The following is an 18,670-nucleotide window of genomic DNA, read 5'->3' on the forward strand; positions in this document are numbered from 1 at the left end:
CCTGTGGGAGAAGGGCCATGACTTTTCACCATTAAGTGTTCACCAGTTAAGAAGTCAGCAAAGTGAACTGAGAGGCTAACCGGAGTTCAAACTCCTCATCTTTCTGTTTCCTTACTGTAAAAGTGCAGCTTAGTTAATACTCCCCTCTTGTCTACATCTCTGGGAGTTGCTATAAAAGCCACATGAGGACTGTGTGTGGAAGCCCTTTGTAAAAAGCTAAGCCTTTCCCATGTGTTAACTGGATGGAATGTCTGCAAATAAGACTTCTGGCACAACTGCCATCTGTTTCCTTCTGCTTCTAAGACTACAACTGAAAAAACAAAATTAAAATTAAAAAAGTAAGCCTGGAATGCCACCTGCTGGTTGAAAATAGGAATTGCACCCAACCAGTTGCAAGAAGAGCAAAGGAAGCAAACACCAGCATTTCCAACTTAAAGCCGTCTTAATTTTTGCTACAGCCCTCATGGTATGATATTAGACACTAATATTTTTCTTTAAACAACTCATTTTGTATAAGTGATTTCATTTTAAAGTAAACTTTTAATCACAACTATAAATGGAAAACTAATTAACACTTGCCCTGCAAAAAATAAAACTGAAATAAATACAATGAAAATAAAACATTGTAAGATCTGCTAGGAAGTCTTGCCTGTGAAAGCTCAGGCATGAGGTTCACTGTTCAAACTGAAGATTAAGAAAAGTGCACAACTGGAGACTCTGAATCAATCCTCTGATATAACCCTGTGCTTTGGGGGAAGCAATGTCCTGTGAAGAAACGGCTCTTCTGAGGAAAGGTGACATTCCCAAGTTCCCAACCCCCCATTCCCAACTCTCTTGGCCTGGGTGGTTGAAGAAAGTTTGGAAGCCACAAAAAGTAGAAAATAAACTCTTGTATTGTAGCACACTCCATCATAGCCCGAGCGGGGCCAGCGCTGAATTCCTGGTGGCAGCGTCCAGAGCTCATGAACACTGAGAGTGTAATGGGTGTTCTGCTTGGTGACATGTCTGGCTTTTGGCCAGAAGTCCTCTGCAGGGCTGAGTGTCCCCTCGCCAGTCTCCCATCTCTGGGTGGGAGGACTGCTCTTAGATCTGCAGAGCTGCTGAGCTGTCCGCTGCTCTCTGGGAGCCATCACTTTCCCCACTGCTGGGTCGTGCGTCTTGCTCTCCAGAGCCCAGCTTGTTGCTATAGCTGCATGGCCTCCTGCTCCACTGACTGCTCAGAGGGTGCCAGGTACTTCTCCTGGAGGCCCAGGGTGCTGATGGAGGGTTCGTCAAGGCTGACAGCACAAGCAAGGATGGGGAACTGGTCTGGGCGGGACCTGATCTCTCCTGATGCCCACCTTCCAATCACATCTGGCAGGTTCCTCCCATCCTGCTCTCTTCCTCATAATTATAGCTTCAGGCAACCCGGACCAACTGGGTTTGAGAAGCTCCTCAAAGCCTCCAGACCCCAGTGCTCCTCTGTTTGCCTCTCCCCACACTGCTGAGAAGCAAAGGACCAGAGAGGCTAACCCTCCAGCTCCATGTCATGGCACATGCTCTGGAGCCAGGCCACTGGGGTCAAATCCTGATTTTGCCACTTCCTCTCATCTGTAAAACAGGGTGAAGATCAAATGAAACAACAAATACAATGTGCCTGCATGGCAACCAGCACACAGTAGGTGCTCAATAAATGTCTGTGACTTCTCTTGTTCTGTTAAAGGAGGGAACTCAAGGGAGCTCCAAGAAAACAACAGATTTCTGCTTGGGCTGTAGGTTGCCTTCTAGCTCCCTCTGGGATTGCAGGAAAGTGGGGCAGGAAGGACACCAGTCAGGTTCACACAGGAAAAGACCATGACATTGCTGATGGAGCCCTGTGAGGCTGGCCAGCCTAAGTTCTGGGTCTGGGGTCTGACTAGGAGACGGGTAGACTACGGCTAGACCATGGCTGCTCGACTAGATGACTCAGTGTCAGAACCTGAGATTCTACAATCAGACAGACCGAGGTTCCAACACATCCAATGGTCCCCTCAAACACAGCACAGCTGCCAGCCCCCACCTCTCTCACCCACATGACAAACCTGCTATCTCCTCTGCCTTTTCTGACCTCAGGGACAACCACCCCTACCACTGTTTAAACCAGAAAACTGGGAGTCTAAATTCTGTGCTACCTCCTTCTATCCCATAACCTCCTGGTCACCAGCTCTGGCTGTCTATCTCTTGAATATTTTTCCAGTCCACACTCTTCTTTCTAGTCTCACTGTTTCATCTGTTCTCACCTGGAGACTGTAAAGATTTTCCTAGCCCCAATCACGTTCCTTAAAGGCATTTTCTACACTTGGAGGTGCTTTTCAAACATGTATATCTGATCACGCCACACTCTGCCCCTCGATAGTATGCTGGTTCCAACTGCCCACCCACAGGCTGAGGTCCACACAACTTAAGCAGGGCACTCAGGTCCTCCATCACCAGTCCCACCTGCCTCCCTCCCCTGTACCACTGCATCTCCCTTTCCCCTTCACACTCAAGACACCAGGCAAACCAAACCCCTTGGATCTCTCCCAAATGACCAATGCCGTTTCATTTCTGGGCCTCTGTATTTGTTGCTCCTTCTGATCAATATCCTCCCTTGTCCTCAGGTACAGCCAACCCCGAAGTTTTCTAAGGGACCAGTCACCAGGGAGCCCAACTGGTGAACATGAGATCAATCATCTGCAAAGACAGACATGGCCATTCCTGAGCCCAACGTCTCCCCCTCTTGGCTGTGGTGGAGGCTATAGAGTAAGGATACGAGGAGAAATGGAAGTCAGCTCCCATTGCAGCAGACATCATGGCCTCCAGGCTCCGTTGCTCCTGGACCCCAAAGCAGTAGCCATTGGCTTTATCCACAGCCTGCAGGACCCGCTGGATACTCTCCTTGTCCTGGGTAGGGAAGAGAGAAACAGCTCTGAGTGGAACAGAGGTATGTGCAATTGAGGTTGTTCCAAACTACCTGCTGTCTCCAAACACCCGCCTCGATCTTGCCTCAGAAAGCCTCTGTACATGCATTCCTTGGCCTGGAGTAATTCCACCTGTCCCCAGAGGCCTGGCTACACCCCAGCTTTCCTGACTACCCACCCAGCCAAATTAGAACAGATAAGCTCCTCTATGCACACCTATAGTCCCCCAGGTGTAGCCCTACAGCAGCTGTGATCTGACCATCTTATTAAGTTATTAACAAGTTATTAACTCCCCTGCCTCTCCTACTTGACTGTGCACCCCTTGAGATCAGGGACTCATCCCCAGTGCTGGGCACAGTACTTAGCTAACAGGAGGCATCCAATAAATATGTATATAAACTATTTGTTTATCCACATAAAAGTGATAAAATGGTCGCTGTATCACAGGCTGGGAAAGAGATCAAAATAATGCATGTACAGCCCTTAGTATAATGCCTAGCATGGAAAGCCTTCAATGAATGGTAATTGTTACAATTAATATTATATGGTTCACTTCCTCATTTTAGAGGAGAAAAGTGTGGCATTAAACAGGAAAGAGACAAGTTTGCTTAAGTCTACCCACTGCAGAAAGGAATCTAACGTGCACCGTTGACGCCCAGGCACCTTTGTAGGGTGCAAGGTGAGAGGCACAGGGTTGGGTACTACTCTGCAAAGACAACAGGCAGTTGCCCGTCTTGAAGAAGCCTCAAAGACCTGTCCCTGGCCTTGGCCAAGTCCCTTGCTGGTGATTTTCTGAACTTAGCCATTTTCACACTAAGGAGGGAACATGTGTAGAGAGAACCCAGCAATACAGAACAGACAGGACCAAAGCTTGGCCCACCCTCTTTACTGAAATCCTGCCCACCGTGGTCTGGAAACCAAGGGGACCGAATGAGAGTCGGACCCTGGACCAAGACCATTGCTTAAGTCATCAAAGCCTCCTATACCCTTGGCATGGTGAGGTCCCAGGCACTTCAGAGTCGATATCCAAGGGGTAAGGCCTCTTAGTGCCCAGTAGAGGCACACAGGCACACCTCAGAGATGTGGATTGGATTCCAGACCATCAGAATAAAGCAACTATCGCAATAAAGTGAATCACACAAATTTTTTGGTTTCCCAGTGCATATTTCATGTTTATATTTTACTATAGTCTATTAAGTGTATAATAGCACTGTGTTCAAAAAATATAAATGTACTTATCTTAATTAAAAAATACTTTATTGCTAAAAAAAAATGCTAACCATCATCTGAGCCTTCAGCAAGTTGTAGTCTTTTTGCTAGTAGAAGTTCTTGCCTTGGTGTTGATGACTGATGACTGATCAGGGTGGTAGCTGCTGAAGGCTGGGGTGGCTGTGGCAATTTCTTAAAGTAAGACAGCAATGAAATTTGCCACATCGATTGATTCTTCCTTTCATGAATGATTTCTCTGTAGCATGCAATGCTGTTTGATAGCATTTTACCCACAGTAGAACTTCTTTAAAAACTGGAGTCAATCTTCTGAAACACTGCTGCTACTTTAGCAACTAAGCGTATGTAATATTCTAACTCCTTTATTGTCATTTCAACAAGGTTTCTTTTTTTGTTTGTTTGTTTGGGGGTTTTTTTGGGGGGGGGTAATTAGGTTTCATATTTTTATTTATTTATTTTTTAACAGAGGTACTGGGGATTGAACCCAGGATGCTAAGCATGCACTCTACCACTCAGCTATACCCTCCTCCTCATTTCAACAATCTTCACAGCATCTTCACCAGGAGTAGATTCCATCTCAAGAAACCAATTTCTTTGCTTATCCATAAGAAGCAACTCCTCATCCATTCACATTTTATGAGATTGCAGCAATTGAGGTACATCTTCAGGCTCCACTTCTAATTCTAGTTCTCCTGCTGTTTCTACCACCTCTGCAGTGACTCCTCCACTGAGGTCCTGAACCCCTCAAAGTCATCCATGAGGGAATTAACTTCTTTCAAACTCCTGTTAATGCTGATACTTTGACCTCTTCCCACGAGTCATGAATGTTCTTAATGGCATCAAGAATGCTAACCCCTTTCCAGCTTTTCAGTTCACTTTGCCCAGATCCGTGAGAGGAATCACTACATACAGCAGCTAGAGCCTTATGAACTGTATTTATTAAATACTAAGACTTGAAACTTAAAATTACTCCTTGATCCATGGGCTGCAGAATGGATGTTGTGTTAGCAGGCATGAAAACTATCTCCATCAGAACTCTTGAGTGACCAGGTGCATTGTCAATGAACAGTAATATTTTAGAAAGAATCCTTTTTTCTGGTAGTAGGTCTCAATACTGGGCTTAAAATATTTAGTAAACCATGTTTAAATAGATGTGCTGTCATCCAGGCTCTGTCGTTCCACTTACAGAGCACAGGCAGAGTAGATTTAGCATAATTCTCAAGGGCCCTAGGATTTTTGGAATGGTAAATAAGCATTGGCTTCAACTTAAAGTCACCAGCCGCCATTAGTGCCTCATAAAAGACTCATCTTGTCCCTGGAAGCTTTGAAGCCAGGCACTGACTTCTCCCTAGCTATGAAAGTCCTAGATGGCATCTTCTCCCAACAGAAGGCTGTCCTGTCTACACTGAAAATCTGTTTAGTGTAGCCACCTTCATGAATGATCCCAGCTAGATGCTCTGGGTAACCTGCTGTAGCTTCTACATCAGCACTTGCTGTTTCACCTTACGCTTTGATGTCATGGAGATGTTTCTTTCCTTAAGCCTCTGCTAGCTTCAAACTTTTCTTTGGCAGCTTCCTCACCTCTCTCAGCCTTCAGAGAACTGAAAAAAATTAGGGTCTTGCTTTGGCTTAAGGAAACGTTGTGGCTGGTTTGATCTATCCAGACCACTAAAACTTTCTCCTTATCAGCATCAAGGCTGTTTTGCTTTCTTATCATTCCTGTGTCCACTTGGAGTAGCACTTTTCACTTCCTTCAGGAACTTTTCCTTTGCATTTACAACTTGGCTAACTGTTTGGTGCAAGAGGCCTTGCTTTCAGCCTGTCTTGGCTTTCAACATGCCTTCCTCACTAAGCTTTATCATGTCTAGCTGTTAGAGTGAGAGATGTGATGCTCTTCCTTTCACTTGAACACTTAGGGGCCATTGTAGGGTTATTAACTGACCTAATCCTCACACTGGCGTGTCTCAGGGAATATGGAGGCCGGAGGAGAGGGAGAGAGATGGGGGAACAGCCAGTCAGTAGAGCAGTCAAAACACACATAACATTTATAGGTTAAGTTCACCATCTTATATGGGTGCAGTTGGTGGTGCCCCAAAACAATTACAACAGTAACATCACTTACGGTGAAAAAGAATATGAAAACGAATATATGCATATTCATGTATGACTGAAGCATTGTGCTGTACACCGGAAGTTGACAAATTGTAAACTGACTATACTTCAAAAAAAAAAAAAAAAAAAAAGAAAAAAAACCCCAGAAACATCAAAGATCACTGATCACAGATCACTATAACAGATGTAATAATAATGAAAAAGTTTGAAATATTGTGAGAATTACCAAAACGTGACACAGACACATAAAGTGGGCAAATACTGTGGGAAAAATGGTGCCCACAGACTTGTTCAACGCAGGATTGCAATAAACCTTCAATTTGTGTTACAAAAAAGAAAGAAAGAAAGAAAGAAAGAAAGAAAGAAAGAAAAAGACAGAAAGGAAGAAAGAATTAGTATCTGAGAAGCACAATAAAGTGAAGCGTGCTTGTACCTGGATGTTGAGAGGGATGAAGGAGACCAGGCTGTAGTCTTCGATGAGCTGCACCAGTTTCTCATTGAGCTGACGGTAGTGGCGGAAAAAAGGATCAGAAGCCAGGTGGTCAAGCAGGTAGGAGAGGTCCAGGACCTCTGTATAGTAGTCCAGGTTGAAGGCTAAGAAGAGAAACTGGTGTTCAGGAGCAGCTGGCATCAGGCTAATGACTTGAGGACAGGGAAGATGTACCAAGAACAGTGCCTGGGCCCTCCTCACGAGGCTCACAGTCAGGCAGCACCCTTGGGACCCGGCACACACACACACACACACACACACACACTGCAAGGACTCTATCTAGCAGGGTTGTCTCTTGGGAAAATCACTTTCCCTTTCTGGACCAGTTCCTTCCTAATGTAAAACGAGAAGACCAGACTAGAGGACTCAGAGGTCCCTGACTCAGTATTGTGAATACAAACTTCCCACTAAGAGGAGGAAAGTGGGCCTCCTTGCACTATTTTTGCCTGGAAAACTCAAGCAGTTAGGCTACTCAGCAGGTCCATCCCAGAGTGAGCTGAGGGGACTGACCAACTCCCTGCGCTCTACTTCCTGTGTTCTAATCAGCTCTAATTAGAAACAGACATCCCTATGTCTGTGCAGAAAAAAGTCCTGGGCATCCCAGCAAACTTCTTAGATTGCCTGACAGGTATGCTTCTCACTGAGAATTAAGAAACTGGAGCCAGGTACACCCGGGTTTAGATTTCATCTCAGCTAATATACTAGCTGAGTGATTGGCTTTGGGCTATTCATATAATGTCTCTGGGTCTCAGTTGCCTGATCTGGTTTGCACTTGTTTCTTGTGAGGATGACTGGCAGGAGTTAGAGCTAGAAATGTAGAGGACCAGCATGAAGCCATCTGGGCTGGAGGCTGTGAAGTGGGAGGGGGCCTGGGAAGACTGCAAACCTGGGTGGAGAGAAAATGGGGCTTCTGGGCTTGCCATGAGATAGACCAGGACTCAGGCTGAGGTGGCCCCTCCAAGGTGCCTCCATGTCCTGACTAGCCAGTCACTCTCCCTGGACAAGGCCCTGACACTTTATTCTCCCAACAACCTCCCTTCCTGCTCACTGCTGGTCATTTCAGCTGGTTCTCTAGGTTCCTTTGTGGTAGGAGATGCTATTTAAGGAACTGATGCCCCCAGCTCAGCAGAGCACTAATTCTGCAGGGAAAAAAATGCCGGCCATTAGACCCCCAGGCAACACCCTGGCCGAGTACCAGCCTGCTTCTCCCTCAGGCTTTCCCACCTTGACAAATGGCACCTTTATTCATCCACTGGCTCAGTCAGACACCAGAGAGTCATCTTAATTCCTCTGTCTCCACATCCAATCTACCAGCAAATCCAATTTCTTGGGTAAGTTTTGAATCTATCTACTTCTCTCCATTCCCACTACCATGGCCTGGGCTGCTGCAGAAACCTCCTGCAGGATCTGTTTTCATTCTTGCCCCTTTCCATTCATTCTCCACAGAACAGCCAGAAGGACCTTTTCAGTTCATGCTGTTCTCTTGTTTCTTATTCATCAATGGCTGTTCTGTGTTTCAACAATACAGGTTCCAGCCCCTGCCTAGCTCTCTGATCTCACTTCCTACCACCCTTCCCCCAGCCACTATCTCAGCTACCCTGGGCTCCCCCCACTCCCCACCCCCTTTTCCTTGAGCACAAAAAGCTCTTTCCCTAAGGGCCTTTGCTCCTACTGGTCTCTGCCTCCTTGTCACCATTTGGGTCTCAGTTCACGTGATACTGTTCACTCCCTTACTCCCACTCACTGTCCCATCACCTTCTAATTCCTTCATAATACATATCACCATCTGTAGCTCTCTTGTCCCCAAAACCCAGAACAGTATCTGACACAGAGTGGCACAAAATAAATGGGCAGGGGTCAGGGCCTGCCTGTGGCTACTATTATCAGACCATGCATGGTCCCTGGAGGCAGCTTCCTTCAGTTGAGATCTCTGCTTCACTCCAGTCCAGATGCTGCCCTACTTTTTGCCTGCCAGAACAGGAGCTCTTACCCAGCTTCCCATAATGCTCAATGAGGTCCATCTTGGAGAGGAGGTTGACATGGGGCAGCTCCACATGCAGCATAGTGGCCAGGGAGGTACACAGTACAGAAATGAACTTGGCAGGGTCTGTGCAGTAGTGAGAGTCCACCAGATGGACAGCAGTCAGCTGGGAGGGAAGGAAGAAATAGGATGAGGGGTCTGGGGAGGCAGAGAACATTAGGGCCTATGTCTCCCCTATCAGATTGGGACTTCTGAGGACAAAGAGCAAGCCTTCCCACTAGTCTCCTCCTCCTCGTTTTTCATTCTAATAGCCAATCACTTTCTTATCCCAAAAGATACGGGGCACTTTTTCCTACAAGATGCCTTGCACTGAGCCTCCCAGTGGGCAACTGGTTCAATTCCCACTTTATCTGACTCTGTTCTTTCACTTTCTTTTGCCTACTAAGTCACAACAATCACCATGCCACTTTCCACATAACCCCTTCCATATTTCCAATAATCCCAAGTTGGGTATAACACATCCACTTTACAGATGAGAAAACTGAGGTTCAGAGAGATAAACTGACTTGTCCAGGATTACACACCGAGTCAGTGGCGGAGCCAGAATTCGAACTCACACCTGTTTTATTCCAAAGCGACTCTGCCCTACCTTGCTGTGGGACATGGGCGCATGGCATCTGCCCCCCCGTCTCAGTTCCTCCATCTGCAAAATTAGCCTGCCGAACCCCAGACGCACCCTAAGGTCCCACTGCGCCATTTGGGAGAAGATGCTGCGCAGGGCTCCGTGGTGCGTGCAGAGCTCCACTTGGCCAGGGCAGTCGAAGAGGAAGTAGTGACCGCGGAGGGGGTCGAGCTTGGCACGCAGCCAGTCCAGGTTGGCCTCCAGGTATTCCATGCAGTAGAGCAGGCCGCCGTTGGGCCCCAGCTGCAGCGCGTCCATCACGTCGCCCAGCCCCACCAGCTCGCCCACGTCCACGGCGCACTCGTACGGCAGCCCCTCGTTGGCCGGGTCCAGGTTCACCACCGCCACGCGCCGGCCTAGCGCGCGCAGGAACTCACTCATGCCCAGGCAGTACGTGGTCTTCCCCGAGCCCGGAGGGCCAATCACCGCCTGCCCAAAGGCTGTGGCCGGAGCGGCCCCCGCCATGGGCGGCACACAGCCCCCTACAGGGCAGATAAACTCCGCGGGGAAGCAGGGTGGGAGTCACGCCGGAGACGAGCCGAGGGCGACGGAATCCCCGACGTGCACTATGTCAGGGGCCGGCGGCGATGCCCGAGGGTCACCTAAGGAGGAAGAGCAGGAACCCGCACGCGGCAAGACCAGACGTCCAGGTACTGATGGGACCAGTACCCGACTTCCGGACGACGTCGGAAACAGCACGGCCCAGAGAGGAAGTTCCGCCCTCGCGGTGACGTAGCAACTAGGCGCCGAGGGGCGTGGTGACAGCGGGGCGTCGGACGGACGTGCGGTCCTGGGACAACCTTTCAGGGCATTTTCCCACCTTCCTCCTCCCCCAATTAGAAGAGAAAGAGAAATTCGGTAGTAAACTTTATTCTCCCGTTAAGTCGCAGACCCGGGACACCTGCTGCAGACTCTCCGCTGTCCGGTCCCAGCCAGTTAAGGGTAGAGGCATTGGAGGGCCCGCCCCAAGACCATCTCTTCGGAGCACAAATCCTCTCCTCTTCCATATCCCTTTCCCCCTCTTTCTGGGCTTCATGATGACCCCCATCCTCCTACCCCCCGGGAGGGTTGTGCTGATAACCTCAGTCAGTCCAGCTTTTCGAGGTACTGGAGGAGGCAACAGGAGCAAGCCCAAACAGAGACTAGGGTTAGGAGACACCGTGGAGAGGTCATTAAGCCCTGTCATCAAATAGAAGAATAGGGGGCTGTCTGTAAAAACACCCCTGAGGTAGAGAACCAGAAGGCAAGTTCTGAACAAAGCATCTTGAACAAGCCGCACAGACTGTTGCTCCCAGAATTCTTTCTCCTTTGGTGGGAGATAAGGCTGGGCACAGGGTGGCCACTTTGCAGTTGTAAGTAATCCTGACTAAGGAAGCCCTTGACCCTGTCACTCAGGTTCTGAGGGGCTGTCCAAGGCACAGCTGGAACCCCTCACAAAGGCCATGTCTGCTCGAAACTTCATGCTGGTCGGTGGCTGGCGGCGGAGCAGTGACTCCCCCTGGTCCTGGGGTAGGAGTTCATCGTAGATAGTGGAGATGAGCCCCAGGCCAGTTCCACGGGGCCTCTTCAGTTGCCCAAATGGCTGTAGCTTCTCTCCATGGTATCTGGATGAAAAAGTGCTCTCAGTGAGAGGGCTGCTCTCTCACCCCAGTAAGGGGTTGGGAAAGGGCAGGGAAATAGCTACTACATATCTGGTTTGTCCCAAAGACAGCATTTAAATCTGGATCTTTGCTCTCCAGCTCCCTTATCCATCCATTAATAGTGCCAGAAACCAGAGGCCTCACATACTGCTTTCATTTCAAACAGTATTAGCAATTTAGAACAACTGTCACCACTTTATGACTTACAGTCACTCCCTAACAACAATCATCAAGTCCAAACTCTTCAGATCCGGGGGAATAACTCCCCCAGGAGATCAATGATCCTGTCAAGCCTGAGGGCTCAGTCTTGGAAAAAATAGGGCCAGACCTACTTTTTCCTTCTAATTCTGCTTTGAAGTTCATTCCCTAGGGGTCTCTAGCACCCAACCCAAAACCAGAGGGAAAGGGGAACTGGGGTACAGCTGAAAGGCCTGCTTGGGCTCCCAGGGAAGTCCCTCAGCCATACTCACCCCAATCCACGCTTGCATCTGGGGTGTTGGCCGTCACTATCCAGGGCCTCAGGTACCCCTGAGCACTGGCTGCCCAGGCCCTGGCCCTCAGCCCAGCCCTGTCGTTCCATCACCTTTCGTCCAATGCCCTGTAGAGGGAAGGTAGAAGACTCAAGAAATGGCTCCTGCTGGGGTCAGAGAGGAAATGGGGGTAGAGAAGGAAATGAGAGGGATCAGGGGGCTGGGCACAGTGCTCACCTTGGTATGGCGCTCAAAGGTGCCCACCTGGCATCCAGTCACAGAGCCAGCCTCCTGGCCATCACGGAGTCTCCGTTCCAGACGCATCTGGACAGAGTCTCGGGCATCCTTGTCTCCACCATCTGAGGAAGCAGCCCAGTTTGAGGAAGGGTCTCTCTCAGCAGAAAAGGGGAATATCAGGTTTCTAGACCCTCCTCACAAGATTTATGTATTCATCTTTATGGTGTTTTATTACTTTATTATTATTTCTCTCATTAGGCTGGAAGCTCACCAAGAGGTAAGAACCATGGCTGTCTCATCTTACAGTTGAGGAAAATGCGGTGGAGAAAAGTCACAGAGCCATAAACTGAGAGATGGAACTAGAACCCTTCCCATCCCGCAACCACCCTAGGTCATTTTTGACTCCAAAGTCTAAATTCTTAACCAGAGCCTGAACTCTTGCCCCTCCCACTGTACTAGGGCCTGCCCATCAGAACCAGAGCTCCCTGAAGGCTGTTCCTACATGTCCTTCCTCCACAAAGAAAGGAAAAATGCTCTGCCCACAATCAGCACTTAATGCACTCAACCAGAGACGTTTTAAGAGAGGAACACTCTCAGTGGGCTACCCCAAGGGAACCGGTGCCCCGTCTCAGCCACTGCTAAGCAGGACTGGGAAAGTGTCCCTGCAAGGCCAGGGCACCATTCCACCTCGCAGTATTGCAAGCCCTGGTTCAGTACCTGTATCGTAGTACACAGTCATGTCCACATCCCAGTCATCAGCTGTCTGTTCATCAAAGTCTGCAGATATAAAAACATTAAGCAGAGTAAGCTAGGGACTTTCAGTTCTGTTGAGAGTTAAATCTAGACGTAAGACACACGTTCTAGAATTTGGGGCTTTTGATTGTACTTTCAAATCTTTCCTCTGGGAGGGTCATTCAGAATTTGCAGGAGGGCATCTTCACTCCACTCCACTGATCCCCCACCCCTATAAAGGATGACTGGTCTCTCATATACAACCAAGGAAAGCCTCTTCCCTAGCCCTTTCTTTGGGCTCACTGCCAGGGAACCCACCGTGTGGAGCAGAGCACCCTGACTGAATGCAGCAGGGGTCATCCCTGCCCCTGCCCAGGTGCCAGCATTACCTCCTTCTTCCTCCTGCCAGAACTGGGCGTCGGTGTAGAACACCAGGCCAGAGCCGCCCTTCTCCCACTTGAGCTCAATCTCCTCCTCAAAGAGCCGCTCAGTGGTCCGCTCCTGCCCAGTCACGTCCTCGTGCAGTGCTTCATGCCGCTCCCACTCCTCACCCCGGTCATCATCCTGGAAGAAGGTGGGGAGAAGTGACCTGCCTGTCCAGCTTCCTGATCTCATGCACGCAAGGAGGGCAGCTCAGGGCACAGTTCCGTTCCTCCAAATCTCTCTGAGAAACAGCACATTTTTAACCCTCAAGGTCTGACCAACACACCTCTCCATGCCCTGACTCTTTCTCAACATACTTGGCCCTTTCCCCCACAAGCCTGACTCATTCGTATCCTTGTGCTTTTGGCCATCTTGTTCTCCCGTAAGTATCTGCCCTCCTCTTCCACCATCACCTCTTCTTCACTTGGTTAAATCCTCCTCATCCCTCAAGTTCTGCAGCCTATGTGAAGCCCCCACACCGAGACCCACAGCACTCTCACTGGTCTCTGAACTTCTGAGTGCCAATCCATACACACTGTTACACCTTTATACATTATGTCACAAAGAAAGAAGGGCAAGAACTAATATCTATTATCTACTATGTATCAGGCCCTTCAATATCTTAGCTTCTTTAAGCACCCCAACAACCCTGTGAGGTAAGTACTATTATTCCCATTCTACAGACGAGGAAACCTCAATCCAGAGGAGTAAAGTGATTTGCCCGAGAGTACACCAAGAGGGAGGCAGAGACAGCATTCAAACCAATACCATATCATAGCCTTTCCAGATGCTGCTTCTCTCTCTTCAAGGAGATGTAAGGCTCTTTGAGAGAAGGAAATGGGTCTTAGAATGTCTTTAGAGTCCCGCACTAGCCCCTGTGTTTACAACTGCTCAACTGGACTTGTGGAATGACAAGATGACTCCTGGCTTGAAATTTTGGGGGCCCCTGTCCCAGTGAAACTCCAGGAGGCTTCAGCAATCACTGCTGCAGATCAAGTGCTGGAGAAAAGTCAGGACAGTACCACACTAAAGGATGTGGTCCAGATGTGTTAGCAACACTGAGATGGCAGCTTTGAAGACATAAATTACTTCTTACACAGAGTATGCAGTAAAAAAAAAAAGTTCCCCAACAAATCACACCTCTCCTGATTTTATGGATGAACAATCAAGTTTGGAGAAAGAGACAGAAGAAATGCCTATTTCACTGATAATGTTAGAGTGGAGGCTGATGTTTAATCCACTGACTCAAGGTCAGAAAATAGATGCGACTTCTCAGCCACAAAATGAAAGCACGCAGAGGTTAGACAAGCAGCAAAGAGGACTGAGTTCACATCTTAGCTCTGCCTCTACCTCCTTAGATGATCTGTCTCTCAGTCAGTAGATTTCATCAATGAAAAGGGCTCTCCTTACATTTCTTCTGAAGAAATGAAAAGAAGATCCTTTTGTGAATCTTTTGATAAAAGCTCTGGCCCCTCTCCCCAAAGAAACACATACTTGCAAATGCAGTTTTGCATTCAATGTCAGGGAGTTCAAAGTCTTTGGAACCCTCCTGAGGATCCCAGGCCTAGAACTCTTGTAATATACAATTGAAGAGTGGTAGTATTAATGTCTTGGCCTCTCTAAGCTGCCAACAAGGACAGGATGGCTCACTGTACTCACGTCATCTGAGTGTGACTCTTCTTCCTCTTCCCCTTCTTCTTCTGGCTCTCCACAGGGGTTGGCTGGTATGTCTGCCAGGCAGGTTCCCTGGGGTATTTCCTCACCCTCTGCCGTGTACACAAACTCTTCCTGCTCCACAGTCTCTGAGTCCTCATACTTGAAGGGCACATTGCCATAGCGCCGGGAGGAACCTGTCTTGGGGAACTGGAGCTGCAGCTGGGTGATGATCCGAGGGGGTAGGCGGCAGGCCCGGATCAACTCCAAAAAGACCTGCAAGGGAGTCCCCACGTTCCCACTGGGCATCAGCACTGGTGGGTTCAGCTCTGGCAGTTGCCTCAGATCGGCCAGTGTGAAAGCTTCACTCTTAGCCTTCCGACTCTGCAGTTCCTTCCGGGTCTTGAAGGGAAAGGATCCCAAACCTTGGGAAGCAGGGAGAAGAAGGCTCTTGAAACCTGGAAGTCTTCAGCAACACTTGAGCCAGAAATTGATCAAGGTTTAAACACCTTAGCCTAATGCTATTTCTCCCTTTCAGACTTTCCCAGAGTTCCTTCCTCTGTTTCCTGACCAGAACCACCTAGTAATTTCATGCCATTTCTCATCACCTTGGCTGAGCTCACAGGTTTCTTCCAGCTCTGGTTCCTATTGACCTTTTGATTCTCAACTGCCACCGATCCCCACCCCTGCACACCTTCATACCATTTGTTCCAATCAGAGCGAACAATTTAACATGCCGGGAAAGTTTCATGGGCTTTCACCTCTCTGTCCATGTCATTGCAAATGCCATTTATTTTGAACACCATTCTCTCCCAAAAACCCGTTTATCTTTCAAGATCTAGATGAAAAGCCACATTTCCTGATCCCTGTAGGCAATCAGTTCCTCCCTCCTCCGACATCTCATGGCAGTTGGTGTTAAGGAGCACAGGCTCTGAGCAAAATACCTGGTTAGTACTGTGACTGTAACCTTGAGCAAGTACCAACTTCTGTATCCTTTAGTATCCTCACTACCCCTCAAATGGGTAACAACAGCTCTTACCTTATAGAATTATGAGGAGTCAATAAGAAAATGAAAGGCTTAAAAGCGCAGAGAAGTGCTCAGTAAACGTTAACAATTATAATGGCATCTCTGTGACAATTACCTTTTTACAAATCTGTCTTCCTCTCTGGATTCTAAGCACAGGCTGTATCCAACTGTTCTCTGCATACCAGCTAGAGTCACACTAGGTCTAGCAATATAGGCTACAGTTGTTGAATGAATGAATTAGAGGACTCTGCACTGTGTTTCTTGTTTCCCTATCAAAGTGATTTCCCATGAAAATAGCTGTCCAGAGAAAAGTTTGTCTCTCCATTTGCATCTTGCCAAGAGAGGACTGGATGGGGGGCAACAAAGAGAGTGTAAGAAAGAAAATACCTGATTTCCTTTTTCCTCTTATGCGTCAGTACAAAATTAAAAGGGTCTCAGAACAGAATAAATTGGAAAGGTCATCCGAATAGGCCTTTTCCTCCGCGCCCCGAGTTTTACTACCGTCCAAGTTGAGCCTGAAGTTTTGTCCATAAATGATCTAAACTTCTAAAGAGCCCTAACGAGATACCTGAGTTAGCCTCATCACTCCTCAGGCAAGGTGCCTCTGTTCCAGTGCCTGTAGGCCCAGTCTATCATCTTTCCCATCTGTACCTGATGCCTCAGTAGGTAGCCGAAGTCTGCGGATGAAACAACGACCAGGTAACCAAGTCCCTTGAGAATCCAGCCACCGGCGGCCCGAGTACATGCGGAGAAACCTCTGGGCTTGAGCTGCCCCCCGTACCGAGATGACGCAGCAGCAGGTGCGAGTCTGGGCGGAAGCAGAATCCTGAGTGGAGAGAGCGCGGGCATCGTTTTGATTGAGACCCTGGCTAATAGGAGTTAGGGTAGAGTCGGGAGTAACCTGGGAGGGGGCCCGCTCAGGCCGATGCCGGTAGTGGAAACAGAGGAAGCCACAGCCGCGCTGTTCCCGGAACTGGCTAAAGTAGCTCCGTAACTGGGCTGAGCGCAACTCCGAGGGTATACCGCACACTATTAAGTAAACTGCCGCCTCCTCCTCCGCCTCGCTGGACACCGCCATTTTAGATGTCACATGATCGGCTGCAACCAACTCTCGCGATAACAGCGCGAGCGGCGCTAGGGTGTTGCAATCCTGTGAAACCCGTGATCTACAGTTCGCACGGGTTGTGGATGTGGCACCGAGAGCTGCGAAAAAACGGAAGGAAGTCGTTTGGTCCCTTTCCCACAGACAGAAGCTGGTAATGTTGGATAAAGCTCACCTGAGAAATGGGGCTTTAGCACTTTTTCATAAAGCTCTAACGAGGATTAAATTAGAAGCCTGAGGGGGCAGTTTTTTAATATTTTTAGCTGTTGGGTAATCTCCCAAACTTAATCTCAATTCTTTATCAGTTCAGAGGTTTTTCAGTCGTTCATCCTTTTATTCTTCCAAAACATATTGGTGAACTCCCACAAATCACTAATAAAATGATAATCCAATTGAAAAGTGGGCCGGAGGACCCTTCACAGAAGAGAAACACATCCAATTAACAATGAAAGATGTTAAGTCTCAGTCATTAAGGACATGTAATGAGTTCCACCTTCATAGCCATCAGATTGGCAAACATTTTTAAATCCTCAAATCCTCTTTTAGATTCTGACGATGTAGAGCAACTGGATTTCCTACACGCTGTTCAAGTGTAACCTGTTACCACCACTTTGGAAAACAATTTGGCATTACCCTGTAAAAGTGAAATTGTGTACACATACCTTTTGATCCAGCAATTCCACTTTCAGTTATATACTTTAAAGAGATTCTTGTTTATGTTTATCAGGAGATACCGAACCTTGCTCAGCCCTGTGATCCTGGAAAACAACGAAAATTTAACAAACTCCTCCCACCATTTTGTGTTCTGGAACACAACTTAACTGCAAAGAAACACCCTTCCTTATATGACTTAGGTAAAGCTCATGAGTGCTCCCTTTTTAACCTACGGCAAGGCACAGACTGCAAATTTCAGTTCTTTTGCCTCATAAATGCTTAGATGAACTGCTGTCCCCACTGATCAATGAGGACAAAATGCTTGTTAACTAAACTTTGGTTAAGCTCTCTTTCCTCTAGGTCCATGAACTTTGCACCATCTCCCCTAGCAAACCCCTAGCTTGAGCTGTACACAGCCTCTCCTTAACAGCCCCTCCTGAGAATAGGCTGGCTTCAGGGTAAAACATTCTTTGATATACCGTCCCATCGTGCCACTCCTGGTCATCTCACTTCCTCACACCCAGTTCTTTCTGGCTTTGTTTACTCCTCCCTATGAAAGAAAAATTCTGCTTAACCCTTGAGACATGTGTAGATCTTATGGTCAGAGCTTCACTCTTTGCAATAGCTTCCCTCTCCCCATTGCAATAATTCCTTTTCTCCCTTGCAGTAATCATTTCAAATAATGTCTCTCCTCCTTAAGTCCAGATTTTTAAAAAATTTGACAGTGTATATGAATATTCATAGTTACAGTGTTTGTAAGGGCAAAAAGTGGCATTTAGTGCTAATAATCTCTGGTATATGATGTTGAGTGAAAATAAGTCAGGAAACAGAATATTCAGCTTATATAAAGTTCAAAAAATACAAATAAAAAACATTTTTAAGGATACATAAATATGTATGCTTTAAAGTCATAAAGGAAAGTAAAGAAATGGTTAACCCCAAATTCAGGGTAGGCATTACCTTTGGGTGGAGGTAACAGATTTTAGGAAAGATACTTCAGAAGTTGATGATAATAAGATCTATGGAATAATGATGAGGATTCATTGTACTGTTACTCTTTATATTTTACATATATTTTATAAATATTTTGTTTTACTCAATATTTAATTTAAAAAACTTAGAAGGGAAAATAACGTTTCAAAAAGCAGGAAAGTAAGTAATTACATTGAGGTGATCACAAATATACACCTATTCTAGAAATAAAAATAAAAACAGTCCTAATGAGCATCTGGGTAATTGTAAATAGTGACAGTGTTATATCTGGATTTTGAAATCTGCTGATGGGCATATGGATTGGTATACCACTTTGGAAAACGAGCAAG

At 47.4% G+C, this 18,670-nt stretch overlaps 2 protein-coding genes across 3 annotated transcripts; both read right to left on the reverse strand.

Annotated features, from left to right (window-relative positions):
• Positions 1-520: 520 nt before the first annotated feature.
• GPN2 (GPN-loop GTPase 2) lies at positions 521-10,149 on the reverse strand. 2 transcript variants are annotated; one of them, XM_006173684.2, is made up of 5 exons: positions 9,465-10,149; positions 8,738-8,894; positions 6,691-6,851; positions 2,771-2,901; positions 521-1,256 (listed from the first exon to the last, which is right to left on the reverse strand). In XM_006173684.2, exons 1-5 carry the CDS (start codon positions 9,873-9,875, stop codon positions 1,184-1,186), a joined length of 933 nt encoding a protein of 310 aa, XP_006173746.2. In that variant the 5' UTR covers positions 9,876-10,149; the 3' UTR covers positions 521-1,183. The 2 variants fall into 2 exon arrangements, with proteins under 2 accessions (XP_006173746.2, XP_032351491.1); XM_032495600.1 differs by having other exon boundaries at positions 873-1,256; positions 9,378-10,149.
• Positions 10,150-10,264: 115 nt separating this feature from the next.
• Positions 10,265-16,707, reverse strand: GPATCH3 (G-patch domain containing 3). Its single transcript, XM_006173685.3, has 7 exons — positions 16,244-16,707; positions 14,572-14,990; positions 12,879-13,053; positions 12,475-12,534; positions 11,758-11,879; positions 11,521-11,648; positions 10,265-11,014 (listed from the first exon to the last, which is right to left on the reverse strand). Exons 1-7 carry the CDS (start codon positions 16,668-16,670, stop codon positions 10,798-10,800), a joined length of 1,548 nt encoding a protein of 515 aa, XP_006173747.1. The 5' UTR covers positions 16,671-16,707; the 3' UTR covers positions 10,265-10,797.
• Positions 16,708-18,670: the final 1,963 nt, after the last annotated feature.

The sequence above is a fragment of the Camelus ferus genome, chromosome 13, assembly GCF_009834535.1.
Source record: "Camelus ferus isolate YT-003-E chromosome 13, BCGSAC_Cfer_1.0, whole genome shotgun sequence".
NCBI classification, from domain to species: Eukaryota; Metazoa; Chordata; class Mammalia; order Artiodactyla; family Camelidae; genus Camelus; species Camelus ferus.